At 43.8% G+C, this 26363-nt stretch overlaps 1 protein-coding gene and 1 non-coding gene across 2 annotated transcripts in view; one reads left to right on the top strand and one right to left on the bottom strand.

Moving 5' to 3' along the window:
- The window catches only part of LOC126267188 (uncharacterized), a 75969-nt gene that overhangs the window by 32843 nt on the left and 16763 nt on the right, over positions 1-26363 (top strand). The window contains exon 4 of the mRNA XM_049972156.1: positions 20519-20701. Coding sequence (XP_049828113.1) covers positions 20519-20701 — 183 coding nt within the window. The remainder of the gene's footprint in view (positions 1-20518; positions 20702-26363) is intronic.
- Trnas-cga (transfer RNA serine (anticodon CGA)) lies at positions 13738-13812 on the bottom strand. The gene has a single exon. It is a non-coding gene; the product is annotated as a tRNA-Ser (tRNA).

Genomic DNA, 26363 nt, shown 5'->3' with positions numbered 1-26363 from the left:
GCTAGAGGTGATTCATAATCGCAACTGTGAGTATATTTCATAAATATCGTAAATTTGACTGAGTGTCTTGGTAGCGTTGTGCGATCATTATAAACAAGTGCCATCATTATAATAAAAAAAATATAAGAAATTTTTTAAAAATCTGGATGATCATAGAAAAACAAGTACTAAGTATTTTAGGCCCTTTTTATTTTATTCCTTAGCAATGGCTTTGTCGCAATGGATAGACCGGTTCCTGTGAGATCACCGAAGTTAAGCGCTGTTGGGCGTGGCCGGCAATTGGATGGGTGACTATCCAGCCGTGGTGCGCTGTTGCCATTTTTCGGGGTGCACTCAGCCTCGTGATGCCAATTGAGGAGCTACTCGACCGAATAGTAGCGGCTTCGGTCAAGAATACCGTCATAACGAGCGGGAGAGCGGTGTGCTGACCCTGTGCCCTTCCTATCCGCATCCTCCTCGGAGGATGACACGGCGGTCGGATGGTCTCGGCAGGCCACTCGTGGCTTCACGATGGAGTGTGTGTCTGTGTGTATTATTTTATTCCTTATTACGCGTTTCGGGCTCTGCCAGTCTTCAGACGACTATTTTAAATACGTGTTAAATATAACTTTGACAAGTATGTCAAAAACCAGTCTGAAGACCATAGAGTTAAACAAGATGACAGTAGTAAGTAGATGCGATGATCTGACAAGTTGTGTAATGTACGATCAGTTGCGTATTTTTATTATTACATAAGCAGGCGTGCCTCGATGTCCAAACTTGTGTTATTCACTCAGATTTTCAGCTGGCTTGTCATAATTATTCTCTTTGCAAAGTAATAATTTTTAACCTCTTTTTTAGCCTAGCTAGAAGAAAATATTATTTAATAAATGTCTTTGGACAACGAGGTACGCCAGCATATGCAACAATAAAATTACGCAACTGTTCGTACAGAGCACACCACGTCAGGTTATCGTATCTAGTAACTACTGCTATTTTGTTTATCTTTATGGTTTTCTTGACCGTTTTTTACGTACTTGTCAAAGTTATATTTTTATTAAAACTATATCATGGCCTCGGCATGCAACATCTTCAAAGTCGCATGATGTTTGCTACATTCTTGGATACGCAAATGATTAGAGTTTCAGTGCAACCAGAGTAAGTAAATATGTGTAAGGCATCAGTATTATGTATGGTGCGGTTCTTATTCAGAAATCACATTCGATTATTTTCTGTTGTGAGGTCGTGTTATGCCTCTTGAAAACGTTGAAACTCCTACAAGTACGTATCGGAATTCCAAAGCTGTACGGTAGTGGCTCATCGACACTGTGATTCGCTGTTCGCATTAGTATGGTATCCAAGACTGTCATGTTGTTGTCATGGGTACGTCCAAACACGATAACTACTTCCTCTTATTTTATCATGTCTCCGCGTCGACCGATGTTATTGCTCTGATTCCGTACAACGAACTGGTATAGACACTCACACCTCCCTACCATAACTTGGGGCCGTTGTTTAGGCTCACCTGAACGGCTGGTACCAGTTACACTGTACCTCAGATCTTCAAAGCACCTACATGATCTTTTAGAGCGGGTGACTCATCTGTTTCCGATGATGAAATTCTTTTGGCGTTGGTAGCGTGTGCTTAAACGGAATGGGATTAGTCGCAGGTTACAACTTTTGAGCTGTCCGATATAGTGAGCGTGCGTAGTTCAGTCGATAGCTATTGCACACGAAGGACTTGTGTCGGATTTTATGGAAATTGGTCTCTTGTTTAAGTCGCCATGTCCGAATGGAATCTCAGTTCAGCTTTTCAAAGAGCACTATTCGGCCTTAGCCTCTTCCGTTTATCACGGATCTGTCCCTCAGAGCAAAGTCCCAACTGAGTAGACAGGTGGCAGATGACTCCTATACACAGAAAAGGTAAAAGCACACACCGGCAAAATTGTAGACCAATATCTCTATGATGTGTTTTTCTGCTGAATTTTTGAGCATGTTCTGAGTTTGAGAGCAGTAAATTTACTTGAGACAGAGAAGCACCTTTCCACAGTTCAACATGGAAAATAATGGCTCGTGCGAAACTCAGCTTCCTCTTTTCTTGAGCGATATACTGCAAACCATATATGAAGGATAACAAGCGGGTTCTATATTCCTATGTTTCCTTAAAACCTTTAATACTGTGCTCACTGGATATAGTTGACGAAGGTCACAGAACATGGTATAGGTTTTCCGATATGTGAATGGCCTGACGCGTTTTTATGAAACAGACTGCAGTACGTTGTTCTGGACGGAGAGTGTTCGTCAGAGATAAAGAGTATCGTCAGGAGTGCCCCATGGAAGTGTGTTAAGTGCGCTTTTTCTCTCTCTACACACAAGCGATCTGACTAATACAGTGTGTAGGAATCTGCGACTGTTTGCTGATGACTCTGTCGTCACTGAGTGACTTCAAGAGGATACAGGATCACTTAGACAGAATACCTATTTGGTGTGATGGATGGCAGCTTGCTCTAAATATGGAAAAATGCAAGTTAATTCAGATGAGTAGGAGAGACAATCCTGCAATATGCAGGTATGGTATTAGTGGTATGCTGCTTGACACAGTCTCGTCGATTGAATATCTGGGCAGAACATAGCAAAACGATATGAAATAGAGTGAGCACGTAAGGACTGCAGGTTTTTTGGGAGAATTCTAGGAAACTGATTTATAAAGGGGACCGCGCGTAAAAAAACTAGTACAAGCCATTCATAAATGCTGCTCGAGTGTTTGGAATTCGCATAAGGCCGGATTAAAGGAAGACATCGAATCAATTCAGAGTGTACTCCTAGATTTTTTCCCGGTAGGTTTACTCAACACTTGAATATTACAGAGGTGGTCCGTGAACTCATGTGGGATTTCCTGGAGGGAAGACGACATTCTTTTTGCGAAGTACTATTGAGAAAATTTAGAGAACCGGCATTTGTGGCTGTCTTCAGGACTATTCTTCTGTCATCAACCTATATTTTGCTTAAGGACTGCAAGAACAAGGTAAGAAAAGTTAGGGCTCGCACAGAGGCGCACAGATATTCGTTTATCCACCGCTTCATTTGCGAGGAAAGCGAATAGGTAGTAGTGGTACAAAGTACTCTCCGCCATGCTCCGTATTGTGGCTTGCAGAGTATGTATACAGATGTAGATCTCCTTGTGACTCCAATGGATAATAAAATGCGGTGTGTTATATCTCGCTGGGAACACCTTTCATTTCATACATACTATAGTATTATATTTCTAGTCGAAAAGAGGGCGACATCTGTATACAGATGTAGAATTTCGTGTAACTCCGTTGGCTAACGATATGCTTTGTGTAACATCTCGTCGGAATCGCATTATGTCTTCTTTCATTTCATTTGATAAGATTACATATTTCGCTCAAAAATGGGCGATATTACAGAAAACATCTAAGAAAAAGCCTTCTTACAGGAGCCTGTTTTGGAAATTTTCTCGGTACATACCACTAATGAACACTCGTGAACAATTTCGTATGCACAGCCGGAAGATGCGCTCCTTCTAAAATTATTGACGGATATACATTGTTTCCTGGTTACTTGTTTTAAGGCAATTCTCATCGTCATCAACCATTTTACGAGGTCTGTTGGGTAAAAGTCTCCACTAGACTTCTCTCCTCATCACAGTCTCCATTCATTTGCGTCCATGTTGTTACAGTATATCTACAGTGCCATCTATACATTTAGTCATCGTGTTGGTCTTTTATTAATCTTTGGAATCCAGCAAAGAGCTTCGCTATTTCTTCCACTATGTATTTCCACGATTGTTGGTCCTGCTCTCTTTCAATTCATTTTTATTTCGGTCATTGCTGTACTTTGCAATCCAGTGCGATAACCGATTAATTTGTTTTTCGATCTTTCCTGGTAATTACCAAAATTCCCGTTTCCATCGATCCATGGTTTTCGAATGGTTTCCTTATTGAAAGACCATAGCTCGCTGCCAAAAATAAAATCTGGTTGCAGAAGAGTTACTCTGCTGAGAATGCCATTTACATGTTCATTCGCCATATTTTATAAGCAATAAATAATAAGACGGCGCAGGTCGGTATTTTCTGCTACCAATCTAACGTATTTGTCTGTGTGAATCACACTATTCTCCTAGATAAACTGAAGGTTTATACGATTGATAGTACAGTTAATAAAAAGAAAATATCATAACTGTTGTTGTTGTTGTTGTCTTCAGTCCTGAGAAGGTTTGATGCAGCTCTCCATGCTACTCTATCCTGTGCAAGCTGCTTCATCTCCCAGTACCTACTACAACCTGCATCCTTCTGAATCTGCTTAGTGTACTCATCTCTCGGTCTCCCTCTACGATTTTTACCCTCCACACTGCCCTCCAATGCTAAATTTGTAATCCCTTGATGCCTCAAAACATGTCCTACCAACCGATCCCTTCTTCTAGTCAAGTTGTGCCACAAACTTCTCTTCTCCCCAATCCTATTCAATACCTCCTCATTAGTTACGTGATCTATCCACCTTATCATCAGTATTCTTCTGTAGCACCACATTTCGAAAGCTTCTATTCTCTTCTTGTCCAAACTAGTTATCGTCCATGTTTCACTTCCATACATGGCTACACTCCAAACAAATATTTTCAGAAATGACTTCCTGACACTTAAATCTATATTCGATGTTAACAAATTTCTCTTCTTCAGAAACGCTTTCCTAGCCATTGCCAGTCTACATTTTATATCCTCTCTACTTCGACCATCATCAGTTATTTTACTTCCTAAATAGCAAAACTCCTTTACTACTTTAAGTGTCTCATTTCCTAATCTAATTCCCTCAGTATCACCCGATTTAATTTGACCACATTCCATTACCCTCGTTTTGCTTTTGTTGATGTTCATCTTATATCCTCCTTTCAAGACACTGTCCATTCCGTTCAACTGCTCTTCCAAGTCCTTTGCCGTCTCTGACAGAATTACAATGTCATCGGCGAACCTCAAAGTTTTTACTTCGTCTCCATGAATTTTAATACCTACTCCAAATTTTTCTTTTGTTTCCTTTACTGCTTGCTCAATATACAGATTGAATAACATCGGGGAGAGGCTACAACCCTGTCTCACTCCTTTCCCAACCACTGCTTCCCTTTCATGCCCCTCGACTCTTATGACTGCCATCTGGTTTCTGTACAAATTGTAAATAGCCTTTCGCTCCCTGTATTTTACCCCTGCCACCTTTAGAATTTGAAAAAGAGTATTCCAGTCAACATTGTCAAAAGCTTTCTTTAGTCTACAAATGCTAGAAACGTAGGTTTGCCTTTTCTTAATCTTTCTTCTAAGATAAGTCGTAAGGTCAGTATTGCCTCACGTGTTCCAACATTTCGACGGAATCCAAACTGATCCTCCCCGAGGTCCGCATCTACCAGTTTTTCCATTCGTCTGTAAAGAATTCGCGTTAGTATTTTGCAGCTGTGACTTATTAAACTGATAGTTCGGTAATTTTCACATCTGTCAGCACCTGCTTTCTTTGGGATTGGAATTATTATATTCTTCTTGAAGTCTGAGTGTATTTCGCCTGTCTCGTACATCTTGCTCACCAGCTGGTAGAGTTTTGTCATGACTGGCTCTCCCAAGGTCGTCAGTAGTTCTAATGGAATGTTGTTTTGACTCAGGTCTTTCAGTGCTCTGTCAAACTCTTCACGCAGTATCGTATCTCCCATTTCGTCTTCATCTACATCCTCTTCCATTTCCATAATATTGTCCTCAAGTACATCACCCTTGTATAAACCTTCTATATACTCCTTCCACCTTTCTGCCTTCCCTTCTTTGCTTAGAACTGGGTTGACATCTGAGCTCTTGATATTCATACACGTGGTTCTCTTCTCTCCAAAGGTCTCTTCAATTTTCCTGTAGGCAGCATCTGTCTTACCCCTAGTGAGACAAGCTTCTACATCCTTACATTTGTCCTCTAGCCATCCCTGTTTAGCCATTTTGTACTTCCTGTCGATCTCATTTTTGAGACGTTTGTATTCCTTTTCATTTACTGCATTTTTATATTTTCTCCTTTCATCAATTAAATTCAATATTTCTTCTGTTACCCAAGGATTTCTAGCAGCCCTCGTCTTTTTACCTACTTTATCCTCTGCTGCCTTCACTACTTCATCCCTCAGAGCTACCCATTCTTCTTCTACTGTTTTTCTTTCCCCTATTCCTGTCAATTGTCCCCTTATGCTCTCCCTGAAACTCTGTACAACCTCTGGTTCTTTCAGTTTATCCAGGTCCCATCTCCTTAATTTCCCACATTTTTGCAATTTATTCAGTTTTAATCTACAGGTCATAACCAATAGATTGTGGTCAGAGTCCACATCTGCCCCTGGAAATGTCTTACAACTTAAAACCTGGTTCCTAAATCTCTGTCTTACCATTATATAATCTATCTGATACCTTTTAGTATCTCCAGGGTTCTTCCACGTATACAACCTTCTTTCATGATTCTTAAACCAAGTGTTACCTATGATTAAGTTGTGCTCTGTACAAAATTCTACTAAGCGGCTTCCTCTTTCATTTCTTAGCCCCAATCCATATTCACCTACTATGTTTCCTTCTCTCCCTTTTCCTACACTCGAATTCCAGTCACCCATTACTATTAAATTTTCGTCTCCCTTCACTATCTGAATAATTTCTTTTATTTCATCGTACATTTCTTCAATTTCTTCGTCATCTGCAGAGCTAGTTGGCATATAAACTTGTACTACTGTAGTAGGTGTGGGCTTCGTATCTATCTTGGCCACAATAATGCGTTCACTATGCTGTTTGTAGTTAACTAACAAAAATAATGCAGAAAGTTGTACTTCATAATTCAACCAATATAGTCCGGGGACGCAATTCTGATTGGGAAGCAATCACCTATGAGGTTCCCAAGACTAAATCTTAGGTCCACTATTATTCCTCATATGTGTAATCGAACTTCCATCCAACATACGACAAGCAGAATTAGTTATTTTTGCAAGTGACACTAACACTGTAATCAATCGAGGAATGCCTACAGAAACATAAGAAATGGCAAACAACGTTCTTAAAAGTATCACTGAGTGATTTTCTGCTGGTGGTCTCACTCTTAATTTTAAAAAGACACAGCGTATTCATTTTTGCACATTTAGGGGAACTACACCAACGATAAGTGTAATAAAATATGATAAGAAAATGATAAATAGGATGGAAACTTCAAAATTCATAGGTGTCCATATCGATGAGAATTTAAACTGGAAATGGCACGTTTTAGAACTCTAAAACAACTTAGTTCAGCCACATTTACACTTAGAATCATTGCAAAACTTGTGGAGAGAAAATCAGTAAGTTGATATATACTGCATATTTTAATTCAATAATGTCATATGAAATATTGTTCTGGGGTAACTCTTCTTTAAGAAAGGAAGTATTCGTCGCTCAAAAACGTTCTGTAAGAGTAATATATGGTGCTCACCCACGATCATCTTGTAGACATCTACTTAAGGAGTTGGGCCTTCTGTCTACAGCTTCATGAATTTGGTTGCAAATAATCCACTACGACGGTACACTTCAAAGGGAACAATGATATATGTAATTACAGTACCAGAAGGAAAACTAACATTCATTACTCCACATTAAGATTGTCTTTAACACAAAAAGGGGTTCGAAATGCCGAAAGAAAAATTTTGATCATTTACCAGCGATATAGAAGTATAAAAGCAAAGTAAAATTTGAAAACAAACTGAGAATGTTTGTCCTTGACAGCTCCTTCTGTTCGGTAGAAAAATTTCTCTTACTGTAGTGTGTAAAAGGTGTTGGGTAGGAAGCACTAACTTGCATCTGTATATCTTCTTTCGTTTTTGAACGGAACTTCAGAAATGTTCAGCATGTATCCATATCTACAGATTAATTTGCAATGCGAATGTGAAATGACTCGTCTCACATGATTACGATTTTCGTGGACTAAGATCCATGGAACATGAAACTAATTTATTGACTTTCAAGCTTTTCAGAGTTTTTGTGACCAGCCTGTATACGCTACGAGGACTGATAACAACGCCAAACACAAACAAATCTAATGCGCCCTGGTAGTCATTCTACCTGCCACAAGGAACTGCAACTCTAATCGTTTCACACCCGTCAATGGTGTGTACATGTACGAGGTCACATTGACATCTGACCATGTCTTGTGGATGCTTCGTTTTCTTTGTCAAGGAGTGAATGCACATAAAGGTTTATTATTTTATTCAGGGCTGTAATTTTTAGCAATTTTGGCATATATTTTTCAGAGTAAAATTCATTCATCAGGTGCAAATATATTTTTATTATGCTTTACCAGTTTCATGGGTGACCATCCGGTCTGCAGAGCACTGTTGGCAAGCGGGGTGCACTCAGCCCCCATGAGGCAAACTGAGGAGCTGTTTGACTGAGAAGTAGCGGCTCCGGTCTCGGAAACTTACATACGGCCGGGAGAGCGGTGTGCTGACCACATGCCTCACCCAGTGACGCCTATGGGCTGAGGATGACACGACGGTCGGTCGGTACCCTTGGGCCTTCATAACCTGTTCGGGAGGAGTATAGATTAGTTTTACCACTTTCGACTTATTGATTCGTTATCTCCAGAAATTTAGTATCGGTTTAGCACATGTTATTCAGTTGCTGTTGATAAATGTTTTGAATATCAATTTTCTTCTACTCTTTGCATTATTGCAGCACCCTTACTTTAATTTTGTATTCCTTTCTAAAATATGTACCGAATTTGAAGATGACAATGTCTTAAAATGTTACTACTTCGATAACTTTGTTACTGAACAGGAACTGCACTCTTAAGAATCCCTTGCTGTTAGTTGACGTTTTTGGATTCAACTGTTAGTTTCTAGACGGAAATTATCATAAAATGTGAGTGGAGAATTCCGGGCCGCCCGAATACTTGGTTCGGGCCTCGACGACCACTGTGCTAGGCCGAGCTTCGGAAGTATCTTGCTCCACTTACAGGTATATACGATAATTACTGACCTTTTCTTGTTAAAAACTACTGTGCCAATTTACTGGATAGGCAGCAGTCCTGGATACTAGACTCTGCTAGTTCGGCTAGTTCGGCCGCCCACGGCCGGCGATTTCAGTAAAATGACGCCAAGCATTGTCAGGAAGCGACAGCTAACATTCCGTTCCTGACAAAAAATTTTGCCATGACTTGATTTTTCAACCATAGACTTTTGTGACAAGGAATTTAAAACATCCTGTATATATTGATTAATCTGTTCAAATGTTGTTATTGCGGTCTTCAGCCTATACACTGGTTTGATGCAGCTCTCCATGCTACTCTATTCTGTTCAAGCCTCTTCATCTCCTAGTAATTACTGCAACCTAAGTCCTTCTGAATCTGTTTACTATATTCATCTCTTAGTCTCTCTCTGCGGTTTTTAACCCCTACGCTTCCTTCCAGTACTAAATTGTTGATCCCATGATGCCCCAGAACGTGTTCTACCAACCAATCCCTTCTTCTAGTCAGGTTTTATCACGAATTTCTCTTCTCCCCAATTCTATTTAGTACCTCCTCGTTAGTTGCGTCATCTACCCATCTAACCTTCAGCATTTTTCTGTAGCACATCATATTCAAGGCTTCTACTCTTTTCTTGTTTAGACTGTTTATTGCCCATGTTTCACTTCCATACATAGCTACATTCCGTACAAATACTTTCAGAAATTACTTCCTGACACTTAAGCCTATACTCGATCTTAACAAATTCCTCTTCTTCAGAAACGCTTTTCCTGCCATTACCATCCTACACTTTATATCTTCCTTACTTCGACCATCATCAATTACTTTGCATCCCAAATTACAAAACCCATCCACTACTTTAAGTGTCTCATTTCATAATATAATTCCTCAACATCACCTGATTTAACACGACTACATTACAATATCCTCGTTTTGCTTTTTTTATGTTCATACTGTATCCTACTTTCAAGACTCTGGCCATTACGCTCAACTGCTCTTCTAAGTAGTTTCTTGTCTCTGACAGAATTACAATGCCATCAACAAACCTCAAAGATTTTATTTCTTCTCTCTGGAGTTTAACTCCTAATTTTTCTTTTGTTTTCTTTACTGCTTGCTCGGTATACAGATAGAATAACATCGGGTATAGGCTACAACCCTGTTTCAGTCCCCTCTCCACCACTGCCTCACTTTTGTGCCCATCTACTCTTATTACTGCCATCTGGTTTCTGTTCAAGTTGTAAATAGCCTTTCGCTCCCAGTATTTTACCGCTGTCACCTTTAAAATTTGAAAGACAGTATTCCAGTCAACATTGTCAAAGCTTTCTCTAAGTTTATGTTACAAACGTATGTTTGCCTTTCATTAACCTGTCTTCCATGAGACATAGTAGGGTCAATATTGCCTCGCGTGCACCTACATTTCTTCGGAACTCAAACTGATCTTCCCCGAGGTCGGCTTCTACCAGTTGTTCCATTCTTCTGTAAGGGATTCGCGTTACTATTTTGCAGCCATGACCTATTAAACTGATAGGTCGGTAGCTTTCACGCCTGTCAGCACCTGCTTTTTTTTGAAATTGGAATTAATATATTTTTCTTGAAGTGTGATGGGATTTCTCCTGTCTCATACGTCTTGCTCACCAGATGGAAAAGTTTTGTCATGGCTTGCTCTCCCAAGGCTATCAGTAGCTCTAACGGAATGTTGTCTGCTTCCAAGGCCTTGTTTCGATGTAAGTCTTTCACTGCTGAGTCAAATTCTTCACGCATTATCACATCTCCCTTCGCATCTTCATCTACGTCCTCTTCCATTTCCATAATATTGCCCTCAAATACATCTCCCTTGTACAGATTCTCTATACACTCCTTCCACCTTCCTGTTTTGCCTTCTTTGCTTAGGACTAGTTTTCAATCTGAGCTCTTGATATTAATACACGTGGTTTCCTTTCCTCCAAAGGTCTCTTTAATTTTCCTGTAAGCAGCATCTATCTTAACCCTAGTGATACTTGCTTCTGCATCCTTACATTCGTCCTCTTTGCATTCCTGTTTAGCCTTTATTCACTTCCTGTCGATCTCATTTTTTAGACGTTTGTATTCCCTTTCGTTTGTTTCAGTTATTCCATTTTCATATTTTCGCCTTTCATCGATTAAATTCAATATCTCTTGTGTCACCCTAGGATTTCTATTAGCCCTCGTCTTTCTAGCCACTTGAACCTCTGGTGCCTTCACTACTTCATCTCTCAAAGCTACCTATTCTTCTGGTACTGAATTCCTTTCCCATATTCTTCTCAATCGTTCCCGAATATGCCCTCTGAAAGTCTGTACAACGTCTGGATGTTTCAGTTTATCCATATCCAATCTTCTCAAATTTCTATCTTTTTGTAGTTTCTTCAGTTTTAATCTGCAGTTGATAACCAATACACTGTGGCCAGAGCCCACATCTGACCCTGCAAATGTCTTACAATTTTAAAAGTAATTCTTGAATCTCTGTCTTTCCAGTATGAAACCTTCCGGTGTCTCCAGGCCTCTTCCACGTATACAGCCTTCTTTCATGATTCTTAAACCAAGTGTTAGCGTTGATTAACTTACGCTCTGGACAAAATTCTAGAAGGCGGCTTCCTCTTTCATTCCTTATCCCTCCGTCCATATTCACCTACTACTTTTCTTTCTCTTCCTTTCCCTGCTGTCGAATTCCAGTCCTCCATGACTATTAAATTTTCGTTTCCCTTAACTATCTGAATAATTTCTTTTACCTCTTCATACATTTTTTCACTCTCTTCATCTTCTTCACCATGGTTCATTGGGGTGGGGTGGGTGCTGTTCATGTAAACTATACCTATACGCCTCCTCTCCGTGAAGTATGTAAAATTGTACTACCGTGGTAGGGATGGACTTCGTGTTAAAAAAAAAAAAATGGTTCAAATGACTCTGAGCACTATGCGACTTAACTGCTGAGGTCATCAGTCGCCTAGAACTTAGAACTAATTAAACCTAACTAACCTAAGGACATCACACACATCTATGCCCGAGGCAGGATTCGAACCTGTGACCGTAGCTGTCGCTCGGCTCCAGACTGTAGCGCCTAGAACCGCACGGCCACTCCGGCCGGCTGGACTTCGTGTCCATATTGGTTACAATAATGCGTTCACTATGCTTTTCGTAGCAACTTACCCGTGTTTCTACACTCCTGGAAATGGAAAAAAAGAACACATTGACACCGGTGTGTCAGACCCACCATACTTGCTCCGGACACTGCGAGAGGGCTGTACAAGCAATGATCACACGCACGGCACAGCGGACACACCAGGAACCGCGGTGTTGGCCGTCGAATGGCGCTAGCTGCGCAGCATTTGTGCACCGCCCCCGTCAGTGTCAGCCAGTTTGCCGTGGCATACGGAACTCCATCGCAGTCTTTAACACTGGTAGCATGCCGCGACAGCGTGGACGTGAACAGTATGTGCAGTTGACGGACTTTGAGCGAGGGCGTATAGTGGGCATGCGGGAGGCCGGGTGGACGTACCGCCGAATTGCTCAACACGTGGGGCGTGAGGTCTCCACAGTACATCGATGTTGTCGCCAGTGGTCGGCGGAAGGTGCACGTGCCCGTCGACCTGGGACCGGACCGCAGCGACGCACGGATGGACGCCAAGACCGTAGGATCCTACGCAGTGCCGTAGGGGACCGCAGCGCCACTTCCCAGCAAATTAGGGACACTGTTGCTCCTGGGGTATCGGCGAGGACCATTCGCAACCGTCTCCATGAAGCTGGGCTACGGTCCCGCACACCGTTAGGCCGTCTTCCGCTCACGCCCCAACATCGTGCAGCCCGCCTCCAGTGGTGTCGCGACAGGCGTGAATGGAGGGACGAATGGAGACGTGTCGTCTTCAGCGATGAGAGTCGCTTCTGCCTTGGTGCCAATGATGGTCGTATGCGTGTTTGGTGCCGTGCAGGTGAGCGCCACAAGCAGGACTGCATACGACAGAGGCACACAGGGCCAACACCCGGCATCATGGTGTGGGGAGCGATCTCCTACACTGGCCGTACACCTCTGGTGATCGTCGAGGGGACACTGAATAGTGCACGGTACATCCAAACCGTCATCGAACCCATCGTTCTACCATTCCTAGACCGGCAAGGGAACTTGCTGTTCCAACAGGACAATGCACGTCCGCATGTATCCCGTGCCTCCCAACGTGCTCTAGAAGGTGTAAGTCAACTACCCTGACCAGCAACATCTCCGGATCTGTCCCCCATTGAGCATGTTTGGGACTGGATGAAGCGTCGTCTCACGCGGTCTGCACGTCCAGCACGAACGCTGGTCCAAGTGAGGCGCCAGGTGGAAATGGCATGGCAAGCCGTTCCACAGGACTACATCCAGAATCTCTACGATCGTCTCCATGGGAGAATAGCAGCCTGCATTGCTGCAAAAGGTGGATATACACTGTACTAGTGCCGACATTGTGCATGCTCTGTTGCCTGTGTCTATGTACCTGTGGTTCTGTCAGTGTGATCATGTGATGTATATGACCCCAGGAATGTGTCAATAAAGTTTCCCCTTCCTGGCACAATGAATTCACGGTGTTGTTATTTCAATTTCCAGGAATGTATTTTTTTGTTGATTATTAAACCTGCTCTCGCATTACCCAATTTTTGATCTCGTAATTGTAACCCTGTATTTACCTGACCAGGAGTGTTATTCCTCCTGCCGCCGAAATTCACTATTTCCAAATATATCTAACTTTAAGAAACTTCCTGGCAGATTAAAACTGTGTGCCCGACCGAGACTCGAACTCGGGACCTTTGCCTTTCGCGGGCAAGTGCTCTACCAACTGAGCTACCGAAGCACGACTCACGCCCGGTACTCACAGCTTTACTTCTGCCAGTATCCGTCTCCTACCTTCCAAACTTTACAGAAGCTCTTCTGCGAAACATGCAGAACTAGCACTCCTGAAAGAAAGGATACTGTGGAGACATGGCTTAGCCACAGCCTGGGGGATGTTTCCAGAATGAGATTTTCACTCTGCAGCGGAGTGTGCGCTGATATGAAACTTCCTGGCAGATTAAAACTGTGTGCCCGACCGAGACTCGAACTCGGGACCTTTGCCTTTCGCGGGCAAGTCCTCTACCAACTTTTTTTTTTATTTTTATTATCAGATTGACTTCGTATATTTCACGAGAATTCAGACAACCATAGTCAAATCATCATTTAATATTAGCTGCAAAAAGAAAATCGACAAATTAGTTGAAACACAAATAAAACATTACTTCTGAAGGGGAAGACCAACCCGTTATCCCACCCGTATGAATTTTGGGTGTATATATATACATGCAAAAGAGAAAAAAAATTACGAAAAAATACAACAAGGGAGGGGACTCAAGCTCAGGGAAGAAACAGGAATCACAGGGGAACTTAACCAACACCTTGACGGTTAAACACAAGAAAAAGCATATTCGCAAAAAGCGTTCGGTATTGTGGTAACCGCTGCCATTTCCAATGCGCAGTTGACAAATAATGGTGAAAAACGCGGGGATCTGGGTCATTACCGCCTTCAATGACGTAGTGGACATAGTAACCCAAGAGCCAGACAATCGTGTTCGTTTTCGTCTGAGGAAAATAAGAGATGTCCGGATGTAAGAAGATGTCGTCTGGGAATGCGGTTTCAGGCCCTCTAGTAAGAAAAGCTAATTGACGGCGGACCCAGAGCCAATGATCCCGTCCGCAAGCAACTAGCCTGTGAAGTAAGGTGTCAGTTAGATGACATTCCTCACACTGATCAGTCGGACGAAGGCCAATACGAAAAAGACGATCACCAGTAGGTATCAGACGGTAAATGACCTTATACCACGTTGAAACAATCTCCATCGGCAAAATGGGAAGACTAAGATGAGACCAGACCGTTTTCCATGACGTTGACGGGGAAGCAAGTTCAACAGAAGAAGGGAAACGTGCTGTACCCCAACGGATTTGTAGCATGTTGGTAGTAATATGCGTCATAGAAAGTATATCAGCACCCAGAATACCGACAAGTACAAAGTATTCACGAATGTGCCGCAATTTAGGATTAATCCGTCCAACATCAACAGGAGGGGTCAGACTGGCCGGCCGGAGGCGGGAAAGTAAACGAGAGGTGACTGAATGCGGAGCCCGCGTACAGGTTAAAACATTGCGGTGGGCAAATAAGATGGACGTCTTCACTTTGATATCTGAAAGACCCAATCCTCCAAGCTTCCGAGGCTTGGCCACAACTTCATACCGGACACGGAAGACATGGCGGCGCCACATAAATCGACTAGACAGCTGTTTCAGCCTGCGGGCCATCATCGCGGGAAGCGGAAGACCTGCGCAACGTAGTATATTTTACTGAAGACATAGGTCTCTAAAACCCGTGCCTTGTGAAGGAGGCTAAGGGAACGGCGGTCATGTTCAAGGATCGCCCCGTGAACACGACTCGTAACCTCACGCCAATTTAGTGCCGCCATTTTGATCGGATTACGATCCACTATGATCCCCAAGGTCTTATGGCGATCGACAACCGTCGCCCAAGGCATGACGACATGATCAAAGCTTCTCAACGTCAGGAACGTGCATTTGCGATCATTAATGTGAGCACCAGCAAGACCACAAAATGAATCCAAGGTATCCTTAAGCCGCGGTATGTCCTCGGCATGTCGTACTAAAACCATGACGTCATCGGCGTATGCACGGACTGCAAAATTTTCCCCCAATATATTCCAGCCACGTAATTGCATGGTGAGATGGCGAAGTAAGGTCTCTAAGGATAGAACAAAAAGTGACATGGATAAGGGGCTTCCCTGGGGTAACCCCCGTCTGATCGATATCCGGGGGGTAGGGTGACCGTTCACAATCACCGAGACACTGATACCGGTAAAAAGATTAGTTAAGACTTGTCGAGCATCATTATTAAAGCCGACAGCGGTGAGCACTCTCGATAAAAAATCATGGCTGACGCGATCGAACGCTTTTTGGAAATCAAGAAAAAGCAAAGCCCCTGGGATATTAGCGGCAGCCGCCACCGAGATTACATCGCGACAATCGAGAACGGAAGTCAGTATCGTGCGTCCAGGCACACAGCTTTGGTGGGCGGCAATAATGGTATCGAGCAGCTTAGAGAGACGGATATTAATTGCTCGAGCGACAAGTTTATAATCAAAGTTAAGGAGAGTAATAGGACGGAGGGAATCAATTGCAGGTCGACCTGTGGATTTCGGGAGGAGGACCATTCTGCCTTGCTGAAAAGGAGCAGGAAGTGAGACTCCCCGCATCACTTCATTTACCATTGACGTTAAGGTGTCACCAATGAGCGGCCAAAATTGAACATAGAACTCCTTAGGAATACCATCTAATCCAGGCGACTTGCGGGACTGCGATCCTGCAACAACATCATATATGTCATCCTTCTGAAAGGGACGCAGAAAGGCGTCGTTTAATTGAGGAGTGACGACGCGAGGCAGCAAGGAGGTAAAGTCGTCAAGAGAGGTTTCCGCCGGGACATGAGTATCGTACAGATCAGTAAAATAGGTGTAAACGAAGTCAGAAATGTCACGGTGAGAGGTGAACACGCGGCCGTCAGCGGTTGTGAGGGAGGCAAGGCACCCACGTTTCCGGCGCGACCGTAAACGGACTAGATGGTAGAGTGACGTCAGTTCCTCTTGTAGAAGGGAACGTGGTTGAGACCTCGTCCGCAGGCCCTCCATTTGAATGCGTTTGAGCTGCAGCAATTTGGCTTTGATGCGCTGTATATCAGTAACCCGTAGGGGAGCATGCGTAGCACTATCGTACAGTTGACGTAAGACAGAATAGTAAAATTCTTGCGTTCGTCGATCTTCTGCCACCTTCGCAGCCCAAAAACGCATGAGAGCCCTACGAATGTGTGGTTTTGCATACAGTGTCCACCATGCCACGATAGACGGGTACCGGTCCATAGTACGAGAACAACGAGTCCAAATGTCCTCCAGGACGATACCAAGGGAGGTATCTTGCAAATACGCGATATTGAGCATCCAAGGAGGACGAAACAATTTTACCGGTTGTCGCTCGTAATTAAACGTAACGGCTACAGCGCAATGATCAGTAAAACAGGCTGGTATCACATCAACAGCCAGAAGTTGCCCACACAAGGAATCGGAAAGGTAAAAGCGATCGAGGCGACTGCTAGACGTGGGAGTAAAGTAGGTATGTCGCACAAGTGTAGGATAGCGAGAAACCCACACGTCACGCAGGTGCAAGGAGCGCACAAGGTCGTCGAGTTCTCTACTGAAATTAAAATTAGGAGACTGATCTACCGGCCGTAGAACACAATTGAAGTCCCCACCTAAAATTATCTTTGTCGGGGATTTACGAAGCAGGTAAATGACTTCTTCTTTATAGAAACTCGAACGTGCGGTAGTACAACCCGAACCAGAAGGGGCATAAAGAAGGAGTAAACTGAGATCATAAAACGTGCATCCGATCCCCCTTCCACTGTCGAGTACTTCGAAATTCATCAACGGAATGCCTTCTCTATAAAACAAGGCAGTGCCCGTAGAAAGTTCGGAAGCGACATTAAAAAACGTCGAGAACCCAGGAATGGAAAACTGGTCGAATAGGACTTCCTGTAAAAAAACAACATCTGCCCCAGACTGATAGATAAACTGTCGCAAAGCGGCGAGCCGAAGCTCAGAACATATTCTGTTAATATTCAGAGTAAGAAATGTATATGCTTGCATGGAACTTCAACCCAGAAAGAAGAACAAAGATCGGTAGAGAGCCGTCAGCTGACGGAGCAACATACAAGTAATCATACCAGAAACAAGCGCTGAACCACAGAGAGAAAAACTACGAAACAGAACCCTCATCTTCCCACTGCTTTTTCTTCGGCCGTGACGCGGCTCTCTGTGGCTGTTTACGGATTCGACTGCGGCTCCGCGGTGCCGACGCTGCAGCGTTCGGCTGCGTGGGAGCATCATGTAGACATTCCGTGTCAGATTGCGGGAGAGAGGCCTCTACATCCCACTCGTCCGCAGACATGGGTTCACGGTGGGACAGTTGGTGAATAACAACGGGATCCACTGGCTCTGGAGAATCAATCAGTTGTTTGATGGGAGGAGGCTGTGACCCAGAGGGGGCGACAGAAATCCCAGAAGGGGGATGCGAAACAGAGTCAATAGGAGAAGTGTCAGAGAGAACCGGAGAAGACACGTGGCAACCAGAAGCAGGTTCCGTCACGGGCGTCTCCGAAGAGGCTGCCGCGGCAGCAGGAACAACGTCAAATAAGGTGTCAGGGAGCTTCTGCAAAGGCGTGATAGCACCTGTGGCGTCCTCATCCACGATTTCCGACTGAGAAAGAGAGTCCTTTACCGGAGGCCCATCGGAAGGGCGAGCCAATAAGGAAGATTCATCAGCCGCATCATCCTGTGTTCGCCGACGCTTGTTGTGAGAAATCAGCGCGGGCACATCGGAATTAAGGGCAGCAACATCCCTACTCAAGGACAACGGGGGAAAATCACGGCCGTTGTCGGGCAACGGATCACTGCGTCCCTCAGTAACAGTGAGCGATTCAGTCCGAGATCCTTGCGGGAGAAGATGAGCTAAAGTCAATTTTTTACGCTGTTCGTATGTAGGTTTTAATACCACCACACGCCGCGGACAATTAGTACGGAAATGACCAGTTTCATTACAATAATAACATGTTCCTTCCTGGCCACTGTACGTGATATGGACCCTATAACCACATACCTGTAGGTGAGAAGGAATAGGTTTTTTGACCACCATTTCCACCGACCGAATACCACTATATACCTGTAAGCGGTGCTCAGCAGACCAGCGTTCCTTTCGAATATGGCGTACGTCCCCATAAGGAAGCAAAACGGACTTCAGAAAACAGTCGTCAACCTCGGGCGGAAGGTTAAATACCCGAACATTCGTATATATCACTTCTGCATTTGCCAAGAGAACCATACTAGTGGAACCATCACGGTGCGTAAAGGGTACCTGAGAATCATGACGAGAAAGTAGCCTATCAACCTGGAGCGGGTCAAGAAACTTAACAAAAAACACATATAATTCGCTGTCGAAATATGCGGTATGCACCTGATCAGTAGTGACCTTAACTGTATCGACTAACCAGTCATGTATCTCCAAAGAACCGGGCTGGACGTGAAGCGTGGATTTGTCAAAGGTAAAACTGACTGTACCTGTACGCGGAACTTTCGTGGGAACCATGGTGGACATCACGGCGAGAGACGACGCCGCGACAGGAAGGGCCGCACGAACACCAAACACCAGCCGACAACCAGCGATGCGACGCGCACGGAGACCAACACGGCACTAAACCGACAGGAGGAAAACACGCTGCGCTACGGTAGAGGCGGAACTAAGAGCACAACCTAGTCGCCCGACGCGCGAAGCGAGAATACCAACTGAGCTACCGAAGCACGACTCACGCCCGGTACTCACAGCTTTACTTCTGCCAGTATCCGTCTCCTACCTTCCAAACTTTACAGAAGCTCTTCTGCGAAACATGCAGAACTAGCACTCCTGAAAGAAAGGATACTGTGGAGACATGGCTTAGCCACAGCCTGGGGGATGTTTCCAGAATGAGATTTTCACTCTGCAGCGGAGTGTGCGCTGATATGAAACTATGGATATCTAACTTTAATCTGTCCATTTTAATTTTTAAATTTTCTAAGCAACCTGCGCAATGAAGGGATCTAACATTCCACGCTCCGATCCTTAGAAGGCCAGTTCTTTTTCTCCTGGTAACGACATCCTGAGAAGTCCTGACCGGCCAACAGAATGGGGGACTATTTTACCTCCGGAATATTATACCCAAGAGGACGAAATCATCATTTAACCATGCAGTAAAGCTGCATGCCCTCGGGAAGAATTACGGATGTAGTTTCCCCTTCCTTTCAGCCGTCGCGGTACCAGCACAGCAAGGCCGTTTTTTTAGTGTTACAAGGCCAGATCAGTCAATCATCCACACTGTTGCCCCTGCAGCTATTGAAAAGGCTGCTGCCCTCTTCAGTTCCACACGTTTGTCTGGCCTCGCAACAGATGCCCCTCCGTTGTGGTTGCACCTACGGTACGGCTATCTGTATCGCTAAGGCACGCAAGCTTCCCCACCAACGGCAAAGTCCATGGTTCATGGGAGGGCTGTTCATATAAGCTGGACATATACGCCTCCTTTCCGTGAAGTATCTTCAGAAATTGACTAAAATCGTCATACAGAAAAAGCACTCACTTTTAATCAACGAATGAATGAAACGAACAAGCTCCCTATAGAAGTGTATGTAGCGAAACAGTATGCCAACTTTTGGGCTACTTCAATTCTATCTGTGATAACGCTTTGATTTGATAACGACGTAGTGATATCCATTTTAACAGCATCAAAATCCTTGACAAATGTTGAATATTTTGCAGTATAATGTTGCATTTTTTACAATTTTCGCTTTACCGAAAGCTAACATCTGTCTCTCAACCTCTGGCTTTCGCTTCTGATGTTAATCCGTCTGCAAGACTTCTCAGACAAAACTTGCTTTATGTTGCCAGCCTGACGAAATCCGACCGAGTGTGCACGGAAGGCCCCGTTGTGCCTTGCTCTCAGCCGGGGCAGATTGGTATTGTTCCAGAGAACCCCGCCATCTACTACATCTGCATGAAGCAGGAAGACGAAATCGTCCCGGAAATGTACAGATGTCCTGGCAGCCAGATCTTTGACACTGCCGTTGCTGCGTAAGTATCCATAGCAGTTTTAACAAAAAATGGAACAAATACACTTCACATGAAGTTTGGCGTTAAACACATCTTTTGCATACTGTCGAAGAACCTACAATTTGCAATGTAATTATTCGACCATTTACTTGTAACTTTGACTACACTGTCAAAATCGCTGTTTTTAACCTTGTTGCTATAAAGGATTTTACAGACGGAGATTAGCCCGTTTTAAGTATAAGAATTTTTTTGATGATACATCCGAGAACTCTCTAGGAAAACCAAGCGTTATCTATCACAGATTTAAAACATCCCTGAAGTTTCCTTAACGACAGTTTCTCGTAATAATAGGTGTGGTGTTTGCCACTCAATATGGTTTGCTAACAGGTTCTCCAATCTGTATCTACATCTAAATGTGCATGAACACTCAGAAATTCACGATTAAGTGTTTGGCCGAGGGTTTCATGGAACCACCTTCAGACTAATTGTCTATAGTTCTGCTCCGCAAAAAAACGCACAGGTACAACGAACAATTAAATTAACCCGCCTGAGCTTTGATTTCTCTTATTGTAGTATGATGATGTAATCATCTTGTAGGTGGTTGTCAATAAAATATTTTAGCATCCGGAAATTTCGTGAAAAGATATCTTCGCGACGGAAAACTTATTTTTAATGATTACCAGCCCGTATCATTCCCCTGTTTCGCCTTAATGCAAAAAGAGCTGCACTTCTATTAATTTCGAAGTGTCCTCCATCAACACTATTCGATACGGATGCCACACGCTGCAATAGTACTCCAGGAGAGAACGAACAAGTGTAGTGTAGGCATTATGCACGTCTACGCAATTTAACTACTAACGTGTTTTCTATAATTCTGTCTGTCTGTCTTTCTCTCTCCCTCCATCCCTCCTTCCCCTAGGTGAAAATAAGAACTTGGGGAAATATAGCATTACACACCACATGCTCATTATTTTCTACTACCCACCCAGCACTTTCTAATAGGTGTTCCTTCCCTTTCCATGCAATTTATGGGCAGACGGGTGGCAAAGCCAACGTATTAAGAAAAATGTTGCAAAGTGCAGGACAACCTCCAGATGATTAGGACAAGGAGGAAGATTTAGATCTGCGTTCTGAAACAACGAAATGTTGTATAACGTTACCGAAGAAAACGATAGGTCCGATATTGTTTGATTAAGCGGGCGTCCCTTCGCTCGATCGATCGTATAATCTTGTGGGGTAGAAGATACCACAGTTATGAAGCGCAGTTAATCTACGAGGGAGAGCACTAAGAGAACACTCGTCCCGCTGCTCCGTTACTATTGTGCGATTGCTGGTCATATGGTTTTAAGTACCTCCCAAAAATTATCGTTACTTTGTTAAGTTTTTGACTGCTTTCAGATACATGCCCTGCAGTTTTCGTATACATTGAAATGCCTGCGCCGCGGTACCGTAGCATGCCATCAAAGGGTCCAAAACGAAAGGGCGCACGCCATTGATGAAGAGGAGTATCGTGTAGTGATCAGTTTTCTGGTATTTTGAGAGGAAGAACGCCGCAACAAGACCAAAGTGAAATGATGGATTTTACTGTGAAAAAGCATAGTTATATGACACAAGCGTTAGGAGGCGTAGGCGTTTACAATCTGGTCAAACAATTTGGGATGACGAGAAACGAAGAGTGATACCAACTCTTAGTGAAGCACTGGGAAATCACAAGAAATATGGAGGCCTGCTGCTCGCAGTTCTGCGTATTACAATCAAGGCGACAGTGTAAAAAGTGGAACGCAGTCATGAATCAGTTTTCAACATCTCGCACGGGGTTTTGAACATGAAAAGAGTCGCCGCTCGCTAGAGTATGCAGTTTCCAATAGAAAAAGCGCGCCGAACCGAGGCACGAGCGTAAACGTGGCAACATTGTCACAACAATCCAGATTACTTCTTTAGCTGGCTATGCACCATGGCTCCAGAGAGGAGGTAGAGTAGAGATTAGCACCCTGGACTCACATTCGTGAGTACAACGCTTCAAACCCCGCCCGGCCATCCTGATTTGGAATAAAAAGTTCTCGAGTTTCCGGCCGATTCAAGTGATTAAAATTACACGAGCCTTCCGCCAAGCACTCCTTGGTCATTTCCAACCACTTTTCAATTGCCAAGGCGTGCTTGGCCGAAAGCTTGTGTAATGTTCATCATGTGACGCGGCTGGAAACCGGAGAACTTTTTATTCAATGTTACCGCCAAGAGACTCTGTATTCTTGGACCCTGATTTCCTTACATCACTTAAGGCTATTGCCGCGATGGTTCCTTTGAAATGGCACAGCCGATTTCCTTCCTCATTCTTCGTTAATCAGAGCTCGAGATCCGTCTGTAACTACCTTATTACCGAAGGGACACGAGATGGTGTGTTTGAAGAGATCATGGGTGATTTCCTTCCCCATCGTTTCATAAGCCGAGCTTGTGCTTCGTGTCTAAAGACTGCGCCCTCAGCGGGTCTTTAAACTCTTATCTTCCTTACTTCTTTTCAACGGGACGTTCCTTCCTTCTTTTAATCACCATGTATGAGTGCTGGACGAAACACCATGACAAGGAGACAAAGAAACTAACCAAAAAAGTAGAGCGACATGGATTCATCACTACTCTCACTGAGCAATCTGAAATTCAGTATTTTTTGGGACTGTCATGATTGACGCTAACACATTATGCTTGTAAGGGCCACATCGTCATACGAGCATGCTACCGCAGTCTCCTGACGAGGTTACAGGAGATCGTTAAAATGAAGTGCCGCGGAAGCTGTCTGAGGGGCTGTTTATACTGCATGACAACGCCCCACATGATAAAGTCACACTTGCTACTTCTTTGGAGTATAAAATCTTACATCATCCCGCCCCCCTCCCCCATATTCTCCTGGGATGTCAAACTGCCACGTTCGCAATGGCAGTAGGTGTCGTATGAAACATTTGATATGTAATATTTGTTTTTGATGACTGTACCTACACACTGCAAAAACGCAGTTGCAAATATCTACCGAAAGACTGGCGAAAATATGCCTGAAAACTCTTAGGACGGATACATCGTGTATAAATACGAATATTTGAGCTATGTAGGAATGTGGCAGGTGCCCATCGCAGTTTAACATCTAAATCGCTAATGATGCAACATCCTGGACTGAAGATAGCTTCCCTCTCAATATACAGTTCGAAAACTATGAATATGTTAACACTCTAGGCTGGAGATCAAGTTAGAGTTCAAGAAAGTGAGACTAAATTTTAAATGGATGGTCAAAGCAGTACCAGAAAACTAAAGTAACAGGTGTCTTGGGAAAAGTTCCTGTACGATCAGGTATCGTCACCTACGGGAATGTTCTCACGAATTTAAATTTTCGAGTACCTTGGGTATAAAATACTTGTAAGACAGACAACTATTAATTAATTAGACAGACACCTATCGGAAATAAAGCAGAGTGGCTGCAAGATATGTCAAAGGAAAGGATAGAAAAGGAAATCACGTGAATTTCAACAAGATGATTGTTCAATAACAGTAACTGCGCAGCTGTTGAGTAGTGTAACACCACTGTCTAATAATTAGTAAAATGTTAATTGACTCGTATTATAACAATACAAAACCATAACATCCAGTTTAGGTACCACATTAATCTGAATCTGTTATGGCTGAGACTTAGTCCGATACACAGTATAGTCACTCTCCAGAAATAATACTGTCCAGAGCTAAGTCCGTTACCGACGTCAGCGAGCTGTTACGGCTGCAACGACCGATGTACCTACTGAGCGACGATGTCTGATGAAGATTGTATAATGCTGATTCAAGGACAAGACTGCTGCTGACGCTCTGTAGCACTAGTATAAAACAGCCGCGCAGATTGATACTAGGAATCTGTGTGAACAGTTGCAGCTGCTGAGTGGTATCACACTTCCAGTCATTGGCTTCCTGGGCGGAGTAATTTCATCACTCTGCAACATTAAAGCACAGGACGGAGACGTGCAACTCAGTGCATTTGCCACTAGCAGTGTCTGTGGAAGACCGTTAAAGTTCTCACTGCTCTGGCTTTACCTTGATGAAGGCCATAAAAATGGTTCAAATGGCTCTGAGCACTATGGGACTCAACTGCTGTGGTCATCAGTCCCCTAGAACGTAGAACTACTTAAACCTAAGTAACCTAAGGACATCACACACACAACCATGCCCGAGGCAGGGTTCGAACCTGCGACCGTAGCAGCAGCGCGGCTCCGGACTGGAGCGCCTAGAACCGCACGGCCACCGTGGCCGGCTGATGAAGGCAAGACTCTCATGTTAACTGTGACAGGGGAAGTGACATGTGGCACAACATCCCGCCACCTCCAAGGGGTAGAGACGAAGCCTCTTCTTTTTCGGATGCTGCTGTCGTTGCTGAATGAGGTCCACCCCCACTCTGGCCTCCGCACCATCACAGTTGGGCTTTATTAGTTCTGGTGGTGTCAGGCCATAAGTTGCTGTGGTTCTGTGGTTTCCCCTTCCCTTACAAGGTAGAAGAATTCCCACCTGAAACTGAAACAGGCCTATAATTCCTGGAAGGAGAAAAAGTATCAAGTCGTGGTGGGAACTGATCCACATGTTTGTGTCATATATCCTCTCCTGCCTTCAGTGTGACATACATAACACTACACAGGCGACGGACCACAGCCCCAGTATATCACTTCTCCTTCCATTGGCAACCACCGCAAAAGCCTTCTTTCCGAAGCCACTGGCAATGATGCTACTCCAAGGATGAGGTGCAATAAGAAAAATAAGGGTCTTCATCTTCCGTCTGTTTAGCATCTTCCTGGTAGATGTGGCCTTATGGGAAAAACTACTGTAAGGAGGAACAAACACCAACAAGGCCATTTCTTAATTGTATTCAGCCGTGAGTTTTATTTTGAGCCTTGATTGTCCAAACAAAGTCTTCCAGAAACCATTTTGACTCTGGGCGAAATGGTGTGCTACGAATATGTTGAATTCCATGAGGAGCGCAGAGAGACTAAAATTTTTGAGCAGTGAACTGGGCGCCATTATCTGTAACAATAACTGCTGGGAGATATTTCGCTCTGAAAATTTGTTTCAGGATGCAGACCGTTTGGTATTCCCCGGTCCTGCTCAGCCTTTCGACGTGAGGATAGTTAGTGTAGGCATCCACAACAATAAACCAGTCAGTCCCCAGAAATAGTCCAGTGTAGAGTAGATGGAGTCGAATCCAACGTTTCATTTCCTGTGACTAAGGAAAATTAGATTTTAGTGGTGAGTGTGTCGCCGGCCATAGAGTTATGTACATTCCACATTTCCGTCTGTAACGTAGATATGTTTTGCCGAATTATGAACCGTGAAACCCAGTTGCTGAAAAATATGAACTCCCATTATTTTGGCCGGTGTTTGAGATGGCGTCAGCAGTAGAATTGTCTGCAGATGTTTGTTGTTATACAGGGCAATTACTATACAATGATCTTTGGTTTGGATCAGCTGATCAGTATAACTCGGTGCCTTGAAATTCGATCAGCCACGGAGAGCCAATAAAGCCATTAGTAGCACTATTTATTATCTCAACTTGAAATCGCCCATTTCGTCAGTTGAACCCAACATCGCCCAAAACCGATTTAGTACCTGGAGAAATAATAATATGAAAACTGTCTTCGAAGTCATCTTCCATCCATTCATCCATCCA

The sequence above is a fragment of the Schistocerca gregaria genome, chromosome 4 (assembly GCF_023897955.1).
Source record: "Schistocerca gregaria isolate iqSchGreg1 chromosome 4, iqSchGreg1.2, whole genome shotgun sequence".
Lineage (NCBI taxonomy): Eukaryota > Metazoa > Arthropoda > Insecta > Orthoptera > Acrididae > Schistocerca > Schistocerca gregaria.
The sequence above is the reverse complement of the archived record's forward strand: the minus strand, read 5'-3'. Positions and strand labels throughout refer to the sequence as shown.